Source organism: Grampus griseus, assembly GCF_964374135.1.
Source record: "Grampus griseus genome assembly, chromosome: 4".
NCBI classification, from domain to species: domain Eukaryota; kingdom Metazoa; phylum Chordata; class Mammalia; order Artiodactyla; family Delphinidae; genus Grampus; species Grampus griseus.
Genome location: NC_138997.1, coordinates 13,718,066 through 13,743,520, shown reverse-complemented (window position 1 = coordinate 13,743,520; position 25,455 = coordinate 13,718,066). Strand labels below are relative to the sequence as shown.

The 25,455-nt window shown below is 38.9% G+C and overlaps 1 protein-coding gene across 2 annotated transcripts in view; it reads left to right on the top strand.

Annotated features, from left to right (window-relative positions):
• Positions 1-25,455, top strand: part of UNC5C (unc-5 netrin receptor C) — a gene marked incomplete at its 5' end in the record, with an annotated part of 395,086 nt that overhangs the window by 273,740 nt on the left and 95,891 nt on the right. For both annotated transcript variants that reach the window (XM_082653166.1, XM_082653165.1), the window contains one exon: positions 8,373-8,476. In XM_082653166.1, the coding sequence (XP_082509292.1) occupies positions 8,373-8,476 (104 nt within the window). The remainder of the gene's footprint in view (positions 1-8,372; positions 8,477-25,455) is intronic.

Sequence of the window (25,455 nt, the reverse complement as noted above, 5' to 3'; positions counted from 1 at the left end):
AAATGTGATAGTTCACTTTGCAATCTAACCATAGAGGAAACTTCATGTTTTTGTTGGTTGGTTCATGGGTTTTTGTTTTGTTTTGTTTTATCTTTTACAATATTTGAGAAGAAAAAGCAAGTGAAAAAGAAAACTCCTTCCAACATTTTTTATGTACTGTGTCCCTTCCTTTTAAAAACCACATTAGGAGTTGCTGAATATAACTTTTTTTTTTCATGTTTTTTTTTTTAATTCCAGCAAAGATACTCTATTCCTGGAAAAGAAAACCGTGGCAAACTTTTTAGGGTTCTATAGCATTGTCAGGACTTTCACTTTTAATAAATGCTCAAAGCTCAGAAGTCTAATCCAGTTTTCCCAAAGTATGCTATACTGGTTGGTTCATGCCAGTTATTTCCTGTTAACAGCCATATTTGGTGATTTAAGCATAAGTTATACTCTACTGTGACAACATAATTATCCCCTTTTATCATTATTGGAAGAAAGGCACATTTTTTCCCTCTGAGAACACAAGTATTGTTACTATATGTGACCATAGAATTATTTTATTTGCTAGAGGAACACTTTGAAAGTACAGTAAAACAGAATTTTAAAAACTAAAAAATGTATTTACTACCTCTGTTCATTGAGCATGAAAAGAATTGATTACTAGTTTCTGTCAAATATGGGGTCTGTGGCCCACCAAACCTGAATTCCTACATGGCAGCATAGAGCTGAGTAGCAAGTAAAAAGTTAAGTGAATTGGTTTTGTATCCATGTCTCTATTAAAATTTGGAAAACCTAAGACAGCCCAGGTTGGTGCTATGTTTTAAGAAAAAAATAATTCTTGTGCCTAACTTTCTTTCATTTAAGTTACCTGCCTGTCCCCCTAGACACATATGAAATTTCAGTGTCTGTGTTAGACAATGTCAGCCGCCAACTTGCACAAAAGTAAGTACTGACACTGGGGAAACACCAACAGGGACTCACTGTCTTAAGAGCCACAGTGTAGAAGCAGGTCTTCTTGGTTCTCACGGCCTCCCAGGCCTCTCTGTCCCTCTACCTACAGAGTCTAGCACAGTGCCACGCATATCATGGGTGTTCGGTAAATAATCCATCAATCAATCGGTAGTTCTCAGATTTTAGTGCTGTGTGTAAAACACACTTGGGGGCCAATAAAAACTGTGGATTCCTGGAGCCAAGTCTTATTATGAAATCTGCATTTTTTCAAGCACAGCATGGTAATCCCTAAGTTTTTCTTTGTGACACATCGCTTTCAATCATTAGTCTCCCACGCTCGTAATTAATTTGTCTCACTTGTTTATGGTTATTTTGACTAACAATGATAATGCCTAATGTTTGTGTAGCATGCTAAAATTCACTAATACTGGGGGGGAAATGGTGTGGGGATTACTATCTTTTGAGTACATATTATATTTAAGGCATGATGCTAGAGTTTTATAGGTGCCTCTTCCTATAAAACCCTGTAAAATAGTTACTATTATCATACCCATTTCTTAGCTGAAGGAACTAAAGTAAGAAGAGGTTAAGCAGTGTGCTCAAGGTCACACAGCTAGCCAAGGGGTAAAGTCAGAACCGGAACCCAAGTTTGTCCTTCCTGAAGATCTTGCTCTTGGCTGCAATGTTATCTTGCTTTGCAGGAGCTTTCAGACCTCTTTCACAGTGACCTATAATAAAAAATATGTTTATATCATGATCCACTAGATAAACGTATACCCATCTCTTCATACATACAAATACACAGAGGTGTGTGTGTGTATGTACATATAAACATACATAATAATACTATGTATGATCACTTGACATTTTCTATTTATTCCATTTCCTATTTTTAATGCTGGTTTTTAATCCCCTAAATTGAATTCATAATCCTCTAAAGGGTCATGACACACAGTTTGAAAAACTCAACAATAAACCTTAAATTCCGTAAGAATAGTAAGGAGTATTAGATCCTATAGTTTATAGACCAAATGGCCCAAGTGTGTAAGAGAATGACATGTTGAAATTTACTCAGATGAGTAATCATCTTTCATGCCAGAAATCTCTAATAGTAATAGAAACAGTCGTAATGATTTATTACATGGGTTTTGTGCTTCATAATCTTCCAAAACCTTTTCAGGTTCAATAACTCTTTTAATATTCACAAAACTCTATGAGATCTAATAGTCACAAAACCCGATCAGATCTAAAACAAAAAGCACCCAACCTTAATAAGGTAATACTATGTCATTTATATCTTATTACTCAATGGAATTTAAAGACTTTAATTTCCATTAGAATAACCTATTGAAGTATACCCATCGGCGAACCCTTAACTTCATAATATCAGTTTATCACATTGTCAAGATTTTGTCTTTTAAAAAATGTTTTATTCTAATAAATCTTTCTGCATAATGAAGTTGCATTGCTAAGGGAATAAACATTTTTAACAAATGTAAGTTATTTTTTTTTAACTTGGAGTGAGAACCTGTTTATTTTCTTTTTCAAAGACAATAGTGTCAGCAACCTGCCTGCTTAGACACCATAGGGAGATCTTTTGCTGGTAGTTTCTCCTGATTTCCTTCCCGAATCAGCAGGGCTCACAGGGGCTTGGTAGTATGACCTGTTATAGTCAAAGCTCCCACCTGTCCAGCCTCAACTTTCCCATTGTAGGCCACTTTCACCCTTTTCAGATGGTGTCAGGCAAAGATGCTCGAGGGAGGTCATTGTGGAGGAGGCTTGATTTGGGGCCCCTTTCGTAGATATGCCCTTTGGTGTGACAGGCTTTCTTGCGTGCTATTTTGGGTAGGCATTTCCTTCCCATCTCTCCATGGAGAGAGAAAATTAGTTTTGTCAAAGTAATTCTCAATGCATTCATAATCATCAAAGCTTTAATATTCATCTGCTTTTGTGATGTATATTATATTGCTCCCTTGGATTTGTACAAAGAATTTTCTGATATTTTTAATGTGGAATCTTCTGGAACCCATCCATCATCCCATTTTTCTAACTCTTACCCATACCTGTATATTGAAGTGTACAAAAGTTGCATGAAGATTGTCGTAGAGGAAAATATATAAGCTGTTCTTTTCAAAGATACATCATCTCCTAGATTATTGAAAAATAATTTCTTCTATTATTTCTCTTTGATAATTGGTATAAATCCTTAAAGATCTTATCTTATTTCACAAAGGATAGGCTGTTTTCCCCTAAAATGCATATTTAAAATGTTAGTCTACTCAGGCATAGGCCCTTATGACAAAAGAGACCTTCAAAAGCATCCCGTCATTTACTTTCATTTTACAAATGAGGAAGGTGAGGCCACAGAGTCTTCAAGCTCCCAGGTAGCCTTCTTTTCTGCCTACCACATTGTCAAAAAGCAGAGTCCATGTTTGTAGAATGCCATGAAATTAGTGGGTTTCACATCATAAATAATTTGTAACCACAGTATTATTATTGTGCAAAAAAATTCATTGAGAGCATCAAAATTCTACCATAAAAAATGAGATACCGGGCTTCCCTGGTGGCGCAGTGGTTGAGAGTCTGCCCGCCTGCCGATGCAGGGGACGCGGGTTCATGCCCCGGTCCGGGAGGATCCCACGTGCCGTGGAGCGGCTGGGCCCGTGGGCCATGGTTGCTGAGCCTGTGCGTCCGGGGCCTGTGCTCCGCGGTGGGAGAGGCCACAGCGGTGAGAGGCCCGCGTACTGCCAAAAAAAAAAAAAAAAGAAAAAAAGAAATGAGATGCCGTGTACACCCACACATGTGTGTGTTCTAAAAGGCTTTCTTTGATTACTGTGTAAATGGTAAATAGAAGTCCATATAGTTTCAGGTCTGATTCTACATCTGCTAATTGGATTTCTCTGTATGGATTTAGTAAGCCAATATTCATGTTCTTAAGTAAACATGTCTCTGAATGCATGCATATGACAAAGCTGATTTTTCTTTTAATTGATGGAGTCAATGACTAAATCAGAGGTAAGCCAAGTTTACTTTGCAAAAGTAATCTAGGTTATAATGAAAGGACTTTATACTTATTTTAGTAGCAGCCTTAGAACTAATGGAAAGAAAACAGAAATGTAGAATCCTAAAGGTCTTCCAAGGGCAAAAAATTCATCTTTTTCCTGACAGGAATGCCCACATTATTCTAAAACATTCTGTTTTACATCTAATTCCTAGCTGACAAGTGTCCATTTTTCATGCTTATCCATTCGTCACCCTCGTGTTCTCTCTGCCTGCAAGTCATCCAGCCTGCCTTCTATCACATCTCTCCAAATGATAAAGGATATGCTTAAAATGCTACTCACCCCCTTACAGAGTACCGTGGAGGCATATGAAAGGAGCAGCTGCCATGCTGGACAGCACAATATATTCTATGCTCTTTACACAACCTGAAAGCTAGAGGTTTTTGGCAGGAATTAAAAGGATTTTTCAGGAAGCAGTACTACTTTGTGGGGGGTTAAATGTGAATCATTTTAGGAATTAGATAAAATTTACATAGAGTTTAAAATTAAATAACATCAAAACAACAGAATTATATGGTATTCAGTGATAGTTCAGTTAAACCTGTCTTTTGAAGTACATGACTCCGATGTGTGGTCACCATTCTCAATTAGGAAATGAGGATTCTCAAAAGGTGTGCCTTCATATGGCAGGAATTTGAAAACTGTGCCCCAAACCATACCATATCCTAAGAAGAATTATAGCCTGCTCCATTCGAACCCATCATCCCTTAATGCTGACTTCCATCACCATAAAACCTTGCAAAAGAGTAGGAGTTCTCCTGATGGTCATTTTCCCAATTCCTGTGCACCCTCAACTCAGCTGGGCTTCTACTCCCCCTTCACTCCTAAATTCCCCAAACTTCCTCTCCTTCTGAGTCCTTTGCTGCATTTGTCCTGTTGGCCTCCCAACTTCTTAAAACTTTATTCTCCTCTTGGCTTCTCTGACACTTGTCTCTTGGTTTTTCTCTGACGTCTTTGCTCACGCCATATCATTTTTGCAGGCAGGTTTTCCTCTTGAATGTTGGTGTCCTCTTTTTTTTTTTCCCTGCCCTGGTAGTGTCATCTATTTCTAGTGCTTCAGCTATCTCCTAGACAGTGAAGCACAGATCTTTCACCAGGCCTTCTTTTCCAAACTCTAGACCAGTGGTTCTCTACTTGAGGTGATTTTTCATGTCAGGAGACATTTGGCATTATCTGGAGGCATTTGTTTTGCCATGGCTTGGAAGGGTGCTACTGGTGTCTGTTGGGTAGAGTCCAAGTATGCTGCTAAGCAACTTACTGTGCACAGGGCAACCTCACAACAGAATTATCCAGTCCCAAATGTCAGTCGTGCTGAGGTTGAGAAATCATGATATGGACCTACTGGACTTTTCCGCTTGAATAGCCTACAGCTGCACCAAACTGAACATGTACCAAAATAAATTTGCTATCTTTCTCACCACTTTCCTGCCCAATTTGGTATTATTTCATTTAATGATGGTATCAACTTAACAATTGCAGTAGCTAAGAATATAGTATTATCTTTTCCTCTTCTCACTCTCCAAATACCTAGGTCTTCCTCAACATATGATCTATTTATTACTAGAATCTGCTTTCTCCCCTTCCTGTCCACTGTCACTAGCTGAGTTCAGGACCCCGTTATCCCTCCTGATCTATTCAAATGGGTTCCTAACTACCTTCTGCTTCTTCACCACCACCTCAATCACACCGAGGGCAATATGACATCCTATCTCCCTCCTCTGCTTAAAAGCCTTTGAGGGTTTGCCATTCCTTAGCATGGCAGGAAGGCTTTTCATAAATAGATCTCAGCTTACCGTTCTAGTCTTGATTCTGGATCTTACATATCTTCATCCTAAGTACCTAATAAAGTGCCTACCTTAAGGAGATAATTTACAAATGTTAAAGGAATTTGTTTTGACTATTTGGATATATATGTGCCTCATTCTTTCTAATTCTCAATCCTTATTTTGTGATATGCTGGTTAGTTTAACTGAGAGTCAATATGTTATTTGATTTGAGAACTAATTCTAGTCTTTAGGTCTTCACCCTACCCCGCATCAGATGGGAGTTTGGGGTTTCTTTTGCAGTACACGGGCCTCTCACTGCTGTGGCCTCTCCCGTTGCAGTGCACAGGCTCTGGACGCGCAGGCTCAGCGGCCATGGCTCACGGGCCCAGCCGCTCCGCAGCATATGGGATCTTCCCGGCAGGGGCATGAACCCGCGTCCCCTGCATTGGCAGGTGGACTCTCAACCACTGCGCCACCAGGGAAGCCCAGATGGGAGTTTTTTAGAATCATTTTTCACCAACAAGATATACCCTGTCAAGAACATTTTATCCCATTAAAGTTATTCACTGCTGCTATTGCTTTTATTAATATTTGGTATTTTGCCAAAATTTCATCTTAATGCAGATTAAAAACAAAGAGAAGCTACTATATGAGAAAAGAAAGAGTAGAAGAAGTTTTAATGTTTCTGTTGAAAGGACACAAATCAACCAAAAGAGATGTGAAGGGATGTGTGGGATAGAAAAATACGTATCAAATCAGCAGGTTCTAACGCAGCATCAGTTATTTTGCTGTGAGGCTTTGAGTAACTTGAGAAGTGTGTTTCTCATATGTAAAATAAGGACCTGGTTTAGATAACTTTCAAGTTCTAATAACTCTGGATTTTAAGTGTTCATTCCTGGAACATACTCAATTTCTTGATAATCAAATTAGAAATGCCCTTCTGACAGAAATTCTGTCACCATTTGTAGAGTCTCTTGTCTTACTTCAGACCCACCTAGATCCAGTTATCTTTTCACAGCCCCTAAGCTCTTGAAGGTTTTCTTCTGCCAAGAAATTCAACCAAATGGCAAATATATGACAATGAATTTTTTTCTCAGTGCATTTTCCGAGTGGTGCTTTCTAATAGCTCCTTGAAAGACATTAGAGGCACACCTCCAGAGTCTTCAGGTTTCCACTCATTAGTTCAGTAGGCTGAAATCGTGCTTTTAGATTCTGAAGTCATTGCTGGGGCCATGGGATGAAAGGAAAGAGGCATTAACTTTTTACTAAAATCAACTGGGTAAAATTCCAATAACTTTTAATGGGAAGGAGCTGAAGAGTACATATATGAAATAATTTTTTTGCTTTGCTTTAAAAAAAAATGCTGCTTCAAAGCTCTATGACTGACTCATGTACTTTTTAGCTTTGGTGTTTAAAATGACAAACTGGTTTCTAACATTTTCGTGTCCATCAATAGCAGTTTTTAAAATTGTACTGCGTATTGCTGTAGCAACTATAACTGTATAAATCAGGGGTCCCCAACCCCTGATCCGTGGCCTGTTAGGAACCAGGACGCAGAGCCGGAGGTGGGCAGCGAGTGAGCAAAGCTTCATGCGCGGCTCCCCGTCGCTCGCAGTACCGCCTGAACCGTCCCTCCCCCGCCAACCCTCCCCCGACCCTGGTCCGTAGAAAAACTGTCTTCCACGAAACCGGTCCCTGGTGCCCAAAAGGTTGGGGACCACTGATATAAATACATAATTAGATTCTTGGTGTATTTGAGCAGAAATGACTGTTTAATCTTCTAATTGCAGAATGGTCACATAATTTACATATTGAGATATTTCTGGACTCATCCCAATAGTTACTCTTTTCCCTGTCTTCTGTTTGAGACACCTCAAGAAGCTATATTCATTCTTTCAGGACTCCAGCATTCTGTTTTTCACTCTGAACAGAAACTTGCTTTTGAGTTATTTATCAAAAGATCTCAGAGTTATTACAACTACAATAGTTATCTATTGGGAAGAAAGACAAAATAAGAATATACCTAAGGGACTTTATGAATAAACATCATGACAATGGGATTCTCTTGATTAAAAATGTGATCATTGGGCTTCCCTGGTGGCGCAGTGGTTGGGAGTCTGCCTGCCGATGCAGGGGACGCGGGTTAGTGCCCCGGTCCGGGAAGATCCCACATGCCGCGGAGCGGCTGGGCCTGTGAGCCATGGCCGCTGAGCCTGCGCGTCCGGAGCCTGTGCTCTGCAACGGGAGAGGCCACAACAGTGAGAGGCCCGCGTAACGCAAAAAAAAAAAAAAAAAAAAAGAAAGAAAAAAGTTATCATTATAGTTGATTATTAAGAAATAGTAAGGAAATGCAACGAATGAGTTTCGCTAATTGTTAGAATGAGGATCTCCAAAGCATTCCAGTGAAGATTAAAGTAGGAAGTTAATAGCCTCCAAGTCTCATAATTTCCAGTACACAGAATATAATCACCCACATTATGGTACAGTACTAACATGATTAAAAAATACAAAGAAACATAAAATAAGCTGCAGAATGTTTATTGTACTTCCAATAAATGAATAAATGTTAATTAGTTTTGTCTTATATTTTATTACTGGTGCTTTCCAGATCTGCGGAAGACATTTGAGCAGGAACCCCTGGGAAAGGAAGTGTCCTTGGAACAGGAAGTCTTGCTCCAGTGTCGACCACCAGAAGGGATCCCAGTCGCTGAAGTGAGTAGCAAAAATTCTTCACATTTAGCAATTGGCACTTAAGTTATTCTAACGGAGGCCTAGTCCATGGCTAATGGTGCAGTGAATTAGGGTATGGCATGATGAATGGTTGGTAATGGAGTCCTAACTGCTTGCTACTGGCAAAATAGATTGATTGGGAACTGATTAATGACTTGGAGTCAATTAGAATGCCCCACTGGACAAAGCCACAGGCAGCTTGGTTTAATTTTGTCACTGTCTTTTAAGAAATCAGAAACACTGTTTTATTTTATCTGGCACTAATCATAGAGAAAGGTGGTATGACTTAATAATGTACCATCAATTTTATTATTTTTCTTGATACTATGCAAAAAATGTAAGAAAGGTGTGTGTGTGTGTTTGTGTGTGTGTGTGTGTGTGTGAGCCTGTGCACTCCATGTATATATTTCCTGCTCTGTGATATATTGATGGACATACCTAAAAGCCATAGCCACACACCATGAATAAAAACATGTTTGAGGAATGTCCGTTAGTTTCATCCTGTAAGCTTTCCATTAGCTCTTTATTTTCATTTTCTGTTTTTGGTGAAACAAAGCCTATTGATAGTTAATGAAATATTACAAATCAGATTTATACCATGACTTTTTATTAGCACCAAACAATACAATGCCCATTTTTCTGTCACAGTCATCCATATCTCCAATGTATCAATGCAAAGGCTCTAAGTGGCACTCTTAATGAAATTTCCTTTTTTCTTTGAAAGAAGAGAGCTGTTTTTTGCCTTGTTCCTGGCATCCCATGGCACTTTCTAGCACTGTATCAGAGACTTTGTATGATTATTGCTGCTTTATCCAGCCACTCCAAAACCTTATCTTCTAACACTGACACACAATATGATTTATTGTGATTATAAAGTAGGCAGCTCTTCTCTATTCAATATTTCCTTTCACTTAGGACAATAAGTGCATCTGTCTCCTTAACTGGATTTCTAAAATTCTAATGCAAACCTCCACCATTAAACTATCTTGAAGACCAAAACATATCCTGAGTAACATAGGTATCCATAGACTCTTCTTGACCTGATGTTTCTTAAAGAGAGCAAATCCCTGCAGAGATTTTCAGTGAGGACATTCTATAACTTCTTCATTTTCTTGGTCTCCTCAGCAAAGTGGTTCACTTTGGCAAGGAGTAAAGATTCAAGAGTGCAAACTAATTGGCTGTGAATTTTATCTGTATCATCACTGGGGAAGAGACCAATTAACACTTGGCAAGCTCAAAAATCATATACCCATTTGACATTCACAGAACTATAATGTGAATATTTTTTCTTTTTCTGGAAGTCAAGAGAGAGATCAAACACACATGCTTGAGAGCAGGCTAATAAACTCCTGTGTCGATTATTTTCAGCACCCTTAGAATCACCAAGATCAGAAATCTAATGAATACTTTAACGTGACATGTTACAACTGTCATTTGCTCAGGAGGGGCAGATAAATTAAAGAAGAAAGGGATGAATTGTAACGTGGTGAGTTAAGGGATTATAAGATTATTTTAATTTAATGGTATATATATTTATCATTTAATATTTTATTTATTTATTTGAGGAATTTAAAAGCATGAAAATAGCATAAAATGGAATATTGATCTTAAAAGGAAACCAGCAGGTAAAAATCTCATGTTTTACTATAAACAAAATCAGTCCTTAAGACATCAGGCCATGCTGACAAGGATTTATGCTTCTTTTGTATGCAAGGCAAATGAATCTGAAAAACTCAGTAAACACTCAACAAATACATAGTTGACTGATTCAATTTATCTTTGTTTAATAAGTATATATCTAGCATCATTGAATAAGTAGTCAAGTTCATTCTTTGCAGAATATAGGGAGACAATAATTTCCTTCCCATAAAAGTCAGTAGGGGGCTTCCCTGGTGGCGCAGTGGTTGAGAGTCCGCCTGCCGATTCGGGGGACACGGGTTCGTGCCCCAGTCTGGGAATATCCCACATGCCACGGAGCGGCTGGGCCCGTGAGCCATGGCCGCTGAGCCTGCGCGTCTGGAGCCTGTGCTCCGCAAAGGGAGAGGCCACAGCAGTGAGAGGCCCGTGTACCAAAAAAAAAAGAAAAAAGTGAGTAGGTTTCCAAAGACCTCTACTAATCTTAAGTTACAGAAGCATCACCTTTGGTGCAGATAATGGCACAGGCATATCTGAGGTAATAAATAACATTTAATATTCTCCCCTATTTTGGCTTTAATTTCTGCTACAGAACGTTAAACTAATTTCCTTACAGAACTCTAGGTTTAAACTCAAGTGTCCCCATTTTTAAGTCTTGGACTTTAAGCAAGGTATTTCAGCTCTCGCTATCTAAGTTTCCTCAATTAAATTACAAAATGGATATAATAATGAATGGTGTCTCTCCAGAATGTAGCTGAAGGTTAAATGAGATATATGCAAATCACTTAGACCATGTAGAAGCACTCACTAGCATTATTAGCACCATTATTATATCACCTATTGATTCACAGAAGACTCAGTTCGACCTCTTGAATTCGGAGTGGTCACTGAGCACAGTGCAGCTCTGTTGGGCGCTGTGGGGTATGCAGAGATGAAGCTTCTGCCCTATGAAGAATCACGAAGATGCCCTCCTGTGTTTTCTAGCCAGTTACTTTGGTTAGAGGCCATAAATGCTACAAATGAAGATAACGTTTGAGCTTTAAAACCAGGAAATTCCCTTATTGATGTAACATATTTACTTTACAAATGACTTGTTAACGTGAATATCTACAGCAAGTCCTGATGTGCTGCTGTCCTTACTCTGATTTTTCAAGTTGTCTGTTTAGTCATAATGGACCCAAGACATTGGACCAGACTTCATATTTTCTCCCAAAGAGGAAATCTGGGCTGGGGCTACTGTTGGTAGCTCTCCTTTTCCAAGCCAAAGGAAAGAGAGGGACAAAGAAAGTGTCAGAGGAGGAAGAGGCCAACCCAGGATTCCTTACATGCTATCTCTCCAGGTCGTAGCAGTGTTGACTAAGAACTCCTCTCAGTACTCATTGGTTAAGAAAAAAAATATGTCAGCTATTAAGTAGCGGATGCAGAACTATTCAGTATTTAACATCTGGTATGAATGAACCAGTATAACTGCCTGAACATCAGCCCCTAGGTACCCTGATTTTTTACAGCTCCAACTATTATCTGTGTTGAAATATATCTGTTTACTACTGTCCTACCTGATTAGACTGGGATGAAATAAGGAACACAACGGGATTTTTGTTCATGTTTCTCTCTAACACCAGCAGACTGTAGGTTGCATAGTAGATTCTCTAAGTATATTTAACTAAATGAAATAAAGAGTCCCTGTTGAATGTGACACAGAGGCGGCACCTCAGGACATGGAACTTCTCAGAGAAAAGATGTTTGTCATCACTGAAGACGCATACTGAGAGAACTCAGTGAGGGTGGAGTAAGGGAATCTATCGGTGTAGTGCTTCTGACCCACTAGATGGGAATAAAAGGCCATTGAGAGTTACTTTAGTTCAAGGACTGTAGGACAGGTTAATAATAATTATATTTAAATGAAAAGTAGACTAGGTGAAAGAAAGAATAACAAATCCCAGAAATACTCTAAAATGGTATTGCTCAGTATTTTTAATACCTCTTTTGCTAGGATCAAGCCAAAAATATAATGCTTTTCTCCCATGTCTGGGGAGACATTTGCCTGCCTTTTGGCAGAAACCCGCCATCTCCCCAAAGAAGCCAGAAGATTAATATGCCCGTGCACGGGTGCTGGGTTGCTCCAGTGGCATAACAGCAGCACTGTATGAAATGAACCCCTCTTTGCTCATTTTAGTTTACGCCTGGAAAATGTTGCTGTCATATGGTGAGCCAGAAATATACTCAGAGATGCTTTATTTCATCAGATTATCTCTTTTGGAGAATACTGGTATCAGAACATCAGTGGATACAAGATTTGTTGGCATGGCAGAAGGAGCAAAGCTGAATTTTTCACTAAAACAAACCTGTGATTTGTTTCACCTTAAACAAGGGGATAATTGCTCCTCTAATTATAATCGAACTATTTCTCATAGGAGTCTAATTGGAGGAACAGGGCACAATGTTCAACATATTGACCCAGTTGTGCTTGAAAACCGTCATCTTACTTATCCACATTTGCATCTCTAATTAGCAAGTGGGAAAATATGGGGTGAAGTGCAAAAGAATAGGTGATTTTGCTGAGTTTAGTCTTGTTAAACAGGAAAGAGAGTTTTTTAAAGCAGCATCAGCTTTATCAGGGGAAAAAGCTGCTGGCAGCTGGAGGCCTCACCAGATGTATAGCATCAGGTAGCTCTCCATCTAATTGATTATTAATAGGGCCAATGAACATTTTGTTTCATGAGAGGAGTGCATGTTTGGCTGCCCCTTCCCTCATAACTGGAACTTTGTGTCGACGCATTTCCATGCAGGTGCATTTTCTCCCAAGCTGTGCTTTATATTCCTTGCAGACAAAAAAGGTTTAGAGAGAAAAGGAGAGTTTGAATACTAATTTGGAGGGAGACATTGCTTTCAGTGCCCAGTGATATCTGCTGGAATTTTCTCCTAGCATGTGTGTAGCAACAAGAAAGTGTTTTGCTTATGAGATGAGTATCAGCCTTACAAACAGGTTTGCCACAAGTATCAGGTTCCCTGACAGGGAGTCAGCTTGCAAGCTTTGCATTGGTCCAGTCAATATTTGCCAACGTCATCTCTATATTTTGGTCACTTGATATGTTTTTCTGCCAATGTAAATAATATGCCTCTAATAGTTATGCACAGAGAGCACCACAAGCACAGATAACTTTGTGAACCAAGTTAAAAATTATAATGAAATTAAACACAGGAATAAATAACAAACCTCTGATTTATAATAGATTTGTGGCTTGACTTCTGCATATACACAGTGGTTCCTTTGAGCCTACAGTACAAAATCCCATTTTTACTTTTTTTTTAAATATTTTTTTAATTTTTTTTTTTTTTTTTTTTTTTTTGCGGTACGCGGACCTCTCACTGCTGTGGCCTCTCCCGTTGCGGAGCACAGGCTCCGGATGTGCAGGCTCAGCGGCCATGGCTCACGGGCCCAGCTGCTCTGTGGCATGTGGGATCTTCCCAGACCGGGGCACGAACCCATGTCCCCTGCATCGGTAGGCGGACTCTCAGCCACTGCACCACCAGGGAAGCCCCCCATTTTTATTTTTAATTACTAATTCATTTATTCAAGGAATATTCATTGTCCACTCACCGTGTGCTGGATACTTTTCTAGTTGAAGGAGATACATGTCAGTCAGAGTCCCTAAAGGGTAACAAAACCATAAACAAGAATAGAAATAAAGGAGCAAGATATTGTCAGATAATTGCAAGTTAAAGGAAGTAAGGCAAGGTCATATCTGAGAGGTTGACGGTTGTTGGTGATCAGAAGTCACTTTAAAGTTTAAGGAGAATCTATATCTGAAGAAATAACATTTGAGCTGAGATCTGAATGACAGGAAAGAGCCAGACTTGAAAAGATCTGGGTCAGGAAGCTCCAGGTAGGGGAGCAGAATACCTCAGAATGTGGTTATGGTTTAAAAAGGAGGCCAGTGTCTCTGAGACACAGTGAGCCATCAGGAGGGCAGGAAGCCCTTCAGTCAAAGGGTTAGGATGAGCTTGGGGACTAACACGTGGTAATGGTAAGGGATTTGGAATTGTTTCTGAATATATGCAGAGTCATTGGAGATTTTAAGTAAGGAATTGTCATGACCTGATATATATTTATTTCAAAGATCATTCTTGCTGCTCTAGGGAGTATAGATTTTAGAAGTGTAAAAATGGAAACAGAGACACCATTGAGGAGATGATTTTGCCTTACTTCAAGTAAGAGAAGGTAGTTGATGGTCTTAGGGTAGAAGTAGAAGAGAAAGGTGGAGAAATAAAGGATATATTTTAATTCCTGTGGGAACAGAAAGTTCTGAACTTGGATTTTACATCTGATTTTATTAAATGAATAAAATCTAGAAAATATTTGGTCCTTCAGAAGAAAGTGAAAGCTTCCATGCTAACGGTCAGCAAACGCAGTAGAGTGAGCTTTTCTTAGATGACCTAAAATCAGTGGTCAGTAGACTTCAATGTTTTCAGATACATTCTTTCTCTCTCAGTGATGCTTCAGCAACAGGCAGTGACCTCGCCTGAATACATAATCGCAGGGCAGGAGGGTCTTTTATTTCCACAGCCTTTATTTCATGAAAAAAAGGTTTTTTCTTGGGTAAGTTCTTTGCTTTTGAAATTTCTTTCAATGATTCTTCATATGCCTAGAGGCACTATTTATTGTAAACTGATTGTGGATGAAAAATGACAGTCATAACAAAAAGAGCAAAAAGCCAGTGTTTTTTAAAGGCGGTCAGACTTAGCAAGAGTCCCAACACCCTTAATTGCTAAATATGAGGAAATGCTGAGAGTTACTTAACCTGAAAGGCAAGTTTACAGTAAAGACCGGTTAGGAACTATCTCAGGACTAATCAATTTATAGTCCTTTTGCCCTGGAAAATTTAGCATTTTAAGGACATTTCAGTGCCATTTTGCTCCCTTGTAAGATATTATCAGATTGAGTCATTCTACTTTGGGCTCTTCTGGTGGTTGTCACTATTAATTCACTTAACGTGCTTTCATCTCCTCATAGTTGAATTTAAGGCTTCAGAAATGTTAAGTTTTCAGATTTCAATACAAGTTCATCTCTACAGCGTGGTCTGCACACATTCAACTCTCAAAAGCAATGAGCCAGACATATGTGCAATTAAAGAGGTGTTTCCCCAGCAGGAAAACAACATCCCTTTCTTAGAAAATTCCTTCCCTTTGCAGAAGTTGCAACAACTGAGCAAAATGTCACTCCAGTTTCTGTTAGGTTACTAACCACGTCCCTATGCCAGACCTGCAGTGAACCAATCCCTGAGACGCTGAGGTTTGCAGCTGAGAAGAGTTTCCTCACAAGGCAGCCTACTAAGAAGATGGTGAACAAGTCTTAGCTCCGCCTCCCCGAGGTCAGGGGGGGTTGGGATACTTATGGGATACCCAAGGCGGTCTTAGGCTGGGGAAAGCTGATTGGAGGTGGGAAAAGACGAGGAAATGGGTATACTGCGCAGCCGTATCGCCGTGCGCCGCTGCTGCCTGTTCGCAATGGAGGAGCCCAGCGTGAGCTGAGGGTACGTTTCCAGGCTTCTGAAGTCAACAGGCCACTCATCGACTGAAAAACTGGCCTCAGGCCCAGCTTTAGGGTCAGAGGTCCCAAGCAGTCTTACCCGCTCGCACTGGTCAGGAGCTGACTTCAAGTTCCTGTGGAACAGCTGGACTGAGTGGAAGCTGGGGAGGTATGTGATTAAAGAGGTGAAAAAAGAACGAAATACGAAAACGGGCTTAATCAGTGAAGGAGTTTACAAGCAAAGGGGTTTGGACAAGCTGTTGCCGTATCTGCGGTTCTGTAAGATAAGCTCAAGAATTTCTATTAGTTATCAGCTTCTGTTAAGTCTGTGGGACATGGTTTCATTTTTACTTGCTTTTTTTTAATCCTTTGGCTGTTTTTTTTGGGGGGGGGTACAGTTTTCTAAAGATATAATTTCAACTTGCTTGAAGTCCAATTCTTTTTACAGTATAAAAATACAAATACTTTCACAAAGCTACTGAAAGGCACAAAGTATATTGGACAGTGGTCAATGCAGAAGTGAATGGGTGTCTTACTGCTGTTGCCAATCTGAGAAGCAAATAGCTGCATAAACAAAGTAGCCTTCTATTCTTGACAAGAGACAGCATCTAGAACAATGTCTCCACAATGGACCTGGGGTCGGGGAGAGTTTCTTTGTACACTTTTTTTTTTTTAATGGCGTTTTGATTCTTGTCTTTTAAGATACTTTTTACCCACAACTTTAATGGGTAAACAGCATTCATTTGCATTCTATAATGAAGACTTTCTTGGTTGGTCATATGAAACACCTGTTGTCAGTGTGCGACACCAGCAGAAAATAATTTTGTGATTTCGAACTCTGAAGCAATGGAGCTAAATCCTACCTGGTGAAAGTCTACAGAATGCTTATTAGCTAGAGGTATCTTTTAGCATTGTGAAGGCTTTACTATTCAAGGTGCGATGCATAGATTATCTGTACTGACTTGACCTGGGAGCTTCTTAGAAAGGTAGAATCTCAAGCCCCATCCAGGGCACTTAATCAGAATCTGTATTTCAGCAAAATTATCAGAACCAGTCTGCAATACGGTGTTCAAACTAGGATGCACATTGGGATCACCTGGGAATCATTAGAAACTACTGATGCTTATAGCCCACGCTAAAGATACTGATTTAATAGGTATTTTATGCAGCCTGGGTTATCACTATTTTCAATAGGTTTTTAATAGCTCCGCAGGTGATTCTAAAATGCAACAAAGTTTGAGAAACACCGGTCTAAAGGGCAAGGTTAAAACAAATGAATACAGGAAAAGTTTCAAACTTCTGACTTCTAAACCATCCAGTAAAACTTGGCCGACTCCCAGCTTCTCGCTAATGCTTCTTCTAGAATCTTGGCTGAGTGTGCATTTGATCATTGCCCCATAATTGTTTTTCCCATTTATTTGATTAATGTACCTGCATAGAACAATTGTAGGCTGAATCGCCATTCTCTTAGGTGTACACGTGCTTCTCAACTCTTGTGTCATTTTCAGCCTCAGTGTTGGGACTTGAGGGACTCCAGTTTGAGTTTAGCAGAGTAACCTCTCTGATTGACATGGATTTTTCTAGCTAATGCTTGCTGCACTCACTTTTCATATTGGGTGGTATGTGGCAATTTCCCTTCGTTAATTAGAACAAATGCGCCAATTATGTTAATGTTTCTCCAGATACCAATCAGTTAATAATTAGATGCAACACATCTGTCTTTCACAAGGGCGTAGAATAGAAAACTGCAAGGTGCTTTGCTCTTTATTATTGGCATATATGATTAGATTCCTTAGCCAATCACATGGTTAACAAGTTCATGTATCAAAAGGGCAAAGGGTGACAATAGCTACTTGGGGGTCTGGGCACCTCTCCTTGTTAGCAATTTCCTAACCGAAGTCTGACTATCTCTAAAGGATCTCTGCAAAGAATTTAAGTGGTCTGTCTTTCCTTTTTTTTTAAAAATAAATTTACATTTCCTCTTCAGTAAAATGTAGGTTTGTCATTTACCCTGAACTACAGAAAGAAACAAGGTCTTAAGAAGAAGTATTTACAGCTCTCAAAAAGAATTCAGCTTAATTGATATGAAAGATCACACTGAAAGAAATCACAAAATTTAACCTATAGGATTATATCAAAGGTATTGTAAACATGTGTAAATCACCATTGGATTTATAATTTGTTACAGTTTCTGCTTATATGTCTCCCTGTGTCTTAACTTTGGAGCTTTCTGATTAATGGAAAAAAGTGGATTTTGCTTCTTTTGTTTTATTGGTATTTGCGGTTCATACTTGGCAGGGGTTTAGAGAGAAGTAGTTGTAGCTAAATTATTTCATAATGTGAGTAAAGCCTCTACCCTTGTATTGACTCTGGAGAAGAGACTTAACAAAACCAACACATTAGCCTTCTTGAAGGTAGTCAAAACATATCCTAACCACTTTCCGGATAAAGCTTTTTGTTTAGTTTAGAATTTAAAGTATATGCACTCTAGCAAATATGGTTTACATTCCTAATGTTCGATAATATTAAACTATATACTTTTGTCATCTAAAAGTAAAACATTATCATTGTTTTTATAATGTCTATATTATTGTGGTTCCAAACATATTGTCACTGTTGTTCTTTTATAAACAGTTGGCCAGAAAAGAAGAATGAATTTCAGATTATAAATTCTTTTTTCTTACTGTGACACTTAAAGGAATAACTGAGCAGACATTTAATATATTTGGAAATAGTTGTGCTTGCTAATACTAGTGCCAGACATTTCTAGAAAGCCCCTAATACATGAATCATCCTGCGATATGTTCCTTTTGCCCAGGGAGTTAGAAGGGATGAGGCAACAAGGAAGTGGATGTGGTTGTTGATTTATTTTTATTACATCATGCTGCCCCAAATATTTGTCTTTTATTTTTTAATAGTAAAACATGAACAGAGTTAGGTTTTAAACAATTTTAGTAGTAAGCCATGAAATAAATTCTGGATATAAGTAATTTTTGGAAAATAATTGTCTTGTGTAAATGGATCCCCCACTTTACATACTCTTAACATTGGAAGTTTTGGAATCTGCTTTAGGTAGCCTAGTTTTATGATGTTTAATCAGAAAGAGAGGAGGAAAGTGAATAAAGGTGAGAAAGTGAGTATAGGAAGTCAGGATTAAATGTGGGGATTACTTACCCCATCTGGAATGTTAATCCACTCTTCTCTGTGTTTGCTGATGATATAAATCAAAAATTAAATTTAAAATGAACAATGAAGTATTCAGGGAAAAGAGAATAGAAATTTTGAAACATGAATGTTGTTGGATGCTCAAGGAGCTGCTCAGAAGAGATCATGCAAGCCTGAGCCATTGAAAAATGATCTCCATGTTTTCCTGCAAAACTTCTCTTCCCCTGACAGCCCTTACGTAGCCAATAGTTCTGAATTTTATAAAGTATCAGTAACAATAAAACTATAAAACCATGCATGTAAGAGCCATAAAAAAAGTGGATCCTTAAATCACACCACACACAGGGTGGGATGGCAGTTTTACACACCTTTTCTGGGCACACACAATATGGGGTCAGTATACTCTACTCCTAAAACTTACCATGAAATTGGGACTCACTCATCTTCATTAATAAAGTCATATTGGGCACAACGTTGTAAATCAACTATACTCCAATAAAAATTTAAAAAAAATCATATGGGGGTTTTCAGAACTCTGTGCCAGGCTGAAGGCATCAATAGGACTGAAAGACCTAACCGTTGGAGGGATTTCTAAACAGTTTATCCTCTTTCTGTCCTTACAATATAAGAGCTAGGAAGCAGTCCTCTTATAGGATGGCTAGAAATAATGACATCTCTTCTGGTACATACACTAGGAGGGATTGAGCTTGTAAGTAGGGAGAAACTTTCCTCACCAGGAGAGTTTTTTTTTTTTCTTTTTTTTTCCGGTACGCGGGCCTCTCACTGTTGTGGCCTCTCACGTTGCGGAGCACAGGCTCTGGCGCGCAGGCTCAGCGGCCATGGCTCACGGGCCATGCCGCTCCGCAGCAGGTGGGATCTTCCCGGACCGGGGCACGAACCCGTGTCCCCTGCATCGGCGGGCGGACTCTTAACCACTACGCCACCAGGGAAGCCCCCCCAGGAGAGTTTTATGAATGAAGTCTCATAAACCCACACCAGTAGTCCTATGTAATGGAAAATTGAAAGATTTCTCCCAGTTTTTTGGGTTTTTTTTCCTGATTGGTATTATGAATATAGAGGTATGTACTTCTTAATAAAGACTAAGGAGCACTGAATCATCAACATTGAAAATACATTTCATGCAGATATAGTTCTGTTTGGGATAAACTTAGGGAAGAGGCAATTAAATTAAATTTATTGACTGTCTCCTAATTCTAAGTGCTTTACCTTCCATATGAAATCCTCCTACAACCCTGGGAGGGATGGTCTCTCCCTTTGCACAGGTGAGGATTGTGATTCTAGGAACTTAGAGCCTACGAGGCTGCAGACTCAGCAAGTGGGGGAGCCAGAATACAGAGCCAAGTCTAGCCAACTCCAAAGCCCATGTTCTTCCCTGCAACAAAAAATGTTTTATTGACTGTATGGTTTTGAAATTTAGTTCATTAGAATGACACAAATTGTGTGTAGCCTTATTTGATCAGTTTTCATGAATTAAATCATATAATATTCAAAGATATCTTTGGGGAAAAGTTCTTTATTTTAAAAGTGTTATATCATCTCATCAATTTTCCAGAAGTGGAGTACTCACATTTATTTGAATTGCTACTATTTACACACACTTCTTAAAATAATTAGAATTTTACAATGTAAAAGAGAAATTAAACTCAACTTCAGGTCCGTTAATAAAGAATATCTCAGTGATTTTTAAACATATTTGATGTTCAAGCATTTTTCCAAAATATTTTTCTAAAATGAAATTAATTGGTATGTACTATAGGTTCACAGGGCACTTTCTTTTTTTTTTTTTTGGTCTATCATTAGTACTGCTCTTAGTTTTGTGATAAATAGTACTAAGAAAAAATAGTACTTCTTAGTACATAGAAGTCATCTGAATATTTCAGCTTCTAGAAATCAAAATATACATATATAACTAAGAATTAATGGAATCCAGCATTGTAATTGTCTAAACCTTCAGAAGTCATAATTATTAAACATTTTGCCTAATTTCTGGCACCTGCAGTAGTGCTTGGTGCATAGATATTCATAGAGTAAACTAATTTTGAGTAGATCCTACTGACTTTTATTTTCCTGTGCAGTCATGTCATTGTTTCTTCTCTTTGAATGTGGCAACATATCTCAACTGAGGGAATGCTTATTTATTACTTAGGGTAATAATTTTTATTTTCCATATGGATAAAGTTCACTCATTCATGCCTCTGTTTATATATTCATCCATCCTTTCTTTCACCACACTTCATCATGAAGGCTTTATTTCTGCTTCTCAAACAACAGCTTTTGCAAGTGCTCTTACCTGTACCTGGAACATTCTGGCTGAGGATTGGCTCTTTCTAGGTATTCATGTCCTAGAGTGTAGTCACCTCTTCAGAGAAGCCATGCCTGTTATCTAAAGCAGGGGTCAGCAAACCACAGTCTACAGGCCAAATATGGCCCACCTCCTATTTTTGTAAGCAAATATTTATTGGAATACAACCATGCTCATTCATTTACATATTGTCTGTGGTTTTTGTTCAGAGACCATGTGGCCCCCAAAGCCTAAAATATTAAATATATAGTCCTTTACAGAAAAAGTTTTCTGACTCCTGATCTAAAGCACTCTATAATGCTGATTTATTTTTTTCTAGACCGTAGGACCACTGAAATTATCCAGTATGTTTATTTGTTTATACATTGTTTATTTGTTTATACATTGGTTTTTTTCTCCTGAGAATCACTTTGAGAACAGTCTTTGTTTGGTTTATTTATGCATCCCAGGTACCAGAAATAGTGAGGCCACGTTGTAGATGTTCAACAAATATGCATTAGATAAATAATACATTTTTGAACATCTCTGCTAGGGCATTATGCTTGATTCTGTGCATACAAAATATATTGTTCAAAATGTATCATATTGTATGTATCATATATACATATACAAGGTATATATTATAAATACATATTTTAAATATAACATACATATATGTAAAATCATGCTCTCAAGAGCTTTTATGGTAGGAGTCCACAAACTCTACATAAATTATTACAGTACAATATGATAAGTGGTTTGAAGAGAGTGCTAGAGCTACTCATAAAAGGAAAACACTGACTCTGCTGGGGAGCAGCTACAAATACAGACTGTCATTAGCAGAGAGGTTTGACTGCACAGAGACCATAATAAATCAGTTGCTTGCAGACTCATATCAAAACCCTGTCACTGGGTGGCAAGTGAAAACAAGCTCAGGGCTCCCACTGATTCTGCATTATGTTGAGTTGTATAATTATTTCATTATATATTACAATGTAATAATAATAGTAATAAAGTACACAATAAATATAATGTGCTTGAATCATCCTGAAACCTTCCCCACCCTGCCATCCGTGGAAAAACTGTCTTCCACGAAACCAGTCCCTGGTGCCAAAACGTTGGGGACCGCTGGTCTGTAGGGTTCTGCTAAGTTCCAGTAGAACCTATAACTTAATGGAATGATTTTGAAGAGAGCTGTGAGGATTACTAGAAGCTTTGAGTTTAGAAATGGGAGGATAATGACTGAATTAAGAAGACCAAGTTTACAGGAAGAGGACCAGTGTGGGGAGATACTGAGATCAATTCAGTTTACTGCCTGAGGCTTTTCATATTTGTTGAGCGTTCAGGTGGAATTATCTAGAAGGTAATTGGAAATGTGAATGTAGCTTAACAAAACTTGGGACTGAAATTAATGGTTTTGGGTTAGAAGCCATGAGAGGGAATCACTCAGCCAGTGCATAGAGGCTGGTTGTTTGAAAACCTGGCTGTACTTTATTATCACCTGCGGAGCTTTAAAAACACTGATGCCTGGGCCCTTTGTCAGCCCAAATAAATCAGACCCTCTGCAGGTGGGCCCAAGGGTGGGCAGGTCTTCACAGCTCCCCATGTGATTCTGGGGATTCTCAACAAAGTTGAGAACCACTACTATAAAATTAAAAGGAGAGAAAAATCAAAGAGAGGTCCCTGGGGAGGACTGTGTGAAAATGGTGGATGAAATGAAGGGACCAGTGAAAGAGGTTTGAGAAAAAACAGATACGTGGCAAGAACACAGCCGAGGGAGAGAAAATGCTCTTGGACTGGGCAGTTGGGGAGGTCTCTGGTCACCTCTGAAAGTGAAGTTTGAGTGGTGAGTGTGAATCCAGACAGCAGAGTGAATGGGCAGGGGAATAGCTGGAGACTGAATGTCCTGCTCTTTCAAGCAGTTCAGCCACTAAGGGAAGGAGAATGCGGAAGCATAAATGAGAACGGGTGGGCTTGTTGTGGGTAGTTTTGTTGGTGGTTTGTTTTGGGGCTGGAGGAGATGTATGTGTTTGTGGGTGACTTGACAGAAGAAAAGAAGAGCTTTGAGAGGAGTTTGTGTCTTTTTTTTTTTTTTTTTTTTTTTCGGTACGCGGGCCTCTCACTGCTGTGGCCTCTCCCGCCGCGGAGCGCAGGCTCCGGACGCGCTGGCTCAGCGGCCATGGCTCACGGGCCCAGCCACCCCGCGGCACGCAGGATCCTCCCAGACCGGGGCACGAACGTGTGTCCCCTGCATCGGCAGGCGGACTCCCAACCACTGCGCCACCAGGGAAACCCCGAGTTTGTTTCTTTTAAACACATACATTATCAGCTGTGATTAAGGAAGATCACAGCAATATTGAGTAATTCATTGATGACCTAGGGCCTGAAAAAGCCTAAGAGGTGGAGGAAGTGACTAGTGAGTGCAAATCTGAATGCAGGATTCAGCAAGGCGGAGCTGAATCTTTTTCCCCTTTGCTGACACTTTTCAGCTAGGTTAAGATGATCTTGTTTACATTTGTCTTTCCTTGCCTGAGTGTTAACAAGGTCTCACAATGTGAAGACCGGTATCACATTGCTCAGCCTCCTTGCCATGTACCATGTTGCCTAAGAAAATAACATACCAGAGAGTATTGTTAGATTTAATGTAGGTGAATCTGGATATGTGCAAATAGAAGGTGTCTTTAGGACAATTCAGTGGAATGCTGTTAGGTAAAAAAATATGACCGTTAAAAATATTTTAAAATATTTTGCATTAGGTATTATTGTTCCCTGTTTACTAAGCTTAAATCTTAATTTATGAAAGTCATTTAAACTAGTAAAGACACTAAAAGTTAAGTTATAACTTAATTTTAACTGAAGTAGATTATTTACTCTGTAGAAGAAGAATATTAACACCAGCTTAAAGTGGTATAGCAGTAAGTTTCCTATATATTATGTTTTTCATATCTCACAGGACCTTTATGAAGGAGTCAGGACAGATATTAATATGTCGAGACAGAAACATAAGATTAATGATGTTAAGTGACTTGCCTAAAGTCAAACAACTAGTGGATGGGATAGCTGGGTCTTAACTCTAGCCCTTCGAACTTGAAACTAAAGTTCAAGTTCATCTTTTGGTAAGATCTCATTGGCCTTATGTAAATGAGAAGCAATATGCATAACTGTAGAAGTACCCAGGAGAGATATGCAGAGGGTTCTTTCTGTTCACTGGTCCCCAACTCCCACTCCTATTATCCTGTTCTTTGGTCTTCTTGCTTGTCAGCCTCTCTCATTCTCCCCGGTACGGTTCCTTTCTTGACAACAGAATCACCATCCTCCCATGCCCTAATGTAGTGATGTTCAAGTTTTTTTTAGCATATTTCTAAAAGACTTGAATAAAAGTAGACGGATAGATAATATATATCTATATATCTCCCCAACATTTTTAAGTTGATATCTGAAATAGTCATCATAAAATTAAATAGTAGGAAAAGATTATATCTGGGTATATTATAAATATTTGGCATCTTTAAATACAGTGGTTAGATGACTTAAGATGATCCAATGGAATGCACACACCAAACACCATAATGATTTTTTACCCAAAATCCTCCATTGGCAAAATATGAGAGCAAGTTCTTCTTTAATAGAAGGAGATATTTACAGTGTTCCTTTTTCTATCGTAACTTGTATTTCTATGCCACTTCCTCCACGGATTATTTTTTACCCTAAAATAATAATTTGATGCAGTTGTTAATCACAACTCCATACTTCTCTCTTTTTTAGTATATCTAATTTATTTATTTATTTATCTTTTTATTGGAGTATAGTTGCTTTACGGTGTTGTTAGTTTCTGCTGTACAATGACGTGAATCAGCTATATGTATATATATATATCCCCACCCTCTTGGAGCTCCCTCCCACTCCCCCCCCCACCATCCCACCCATCTAGGTCATCACAGAGCACTGAGCTGAGCTCCTTGTGCTATACAGCAGGTTTGAACTAGCTATCTGTTTTACACATGGAAGTGTATACATGTCAATCCTAATTTCCCAATTTGTCCCACACTCCCCTTCCCACCCTGTGTCCACATGTCCGTTCACTACGTCTGTGTGTCTGTTCCTGCCCTGCAAATAGGTTCATCTGTACCATTTTTCTAGATTCCACTGTGTTAATATACGATATTTGTATTTTTCTTTCTGACTTACTTCACTCTGTATGATAGACTCTAGGTCCATCCACATCTCTACAAATGACCCGATTTCATTCCTTTTTATGGTTGAGTAATATTCCATTGCATATATGTACCACATCTTCTTTATCCATTCATCTGTCGATGGACATTTAGG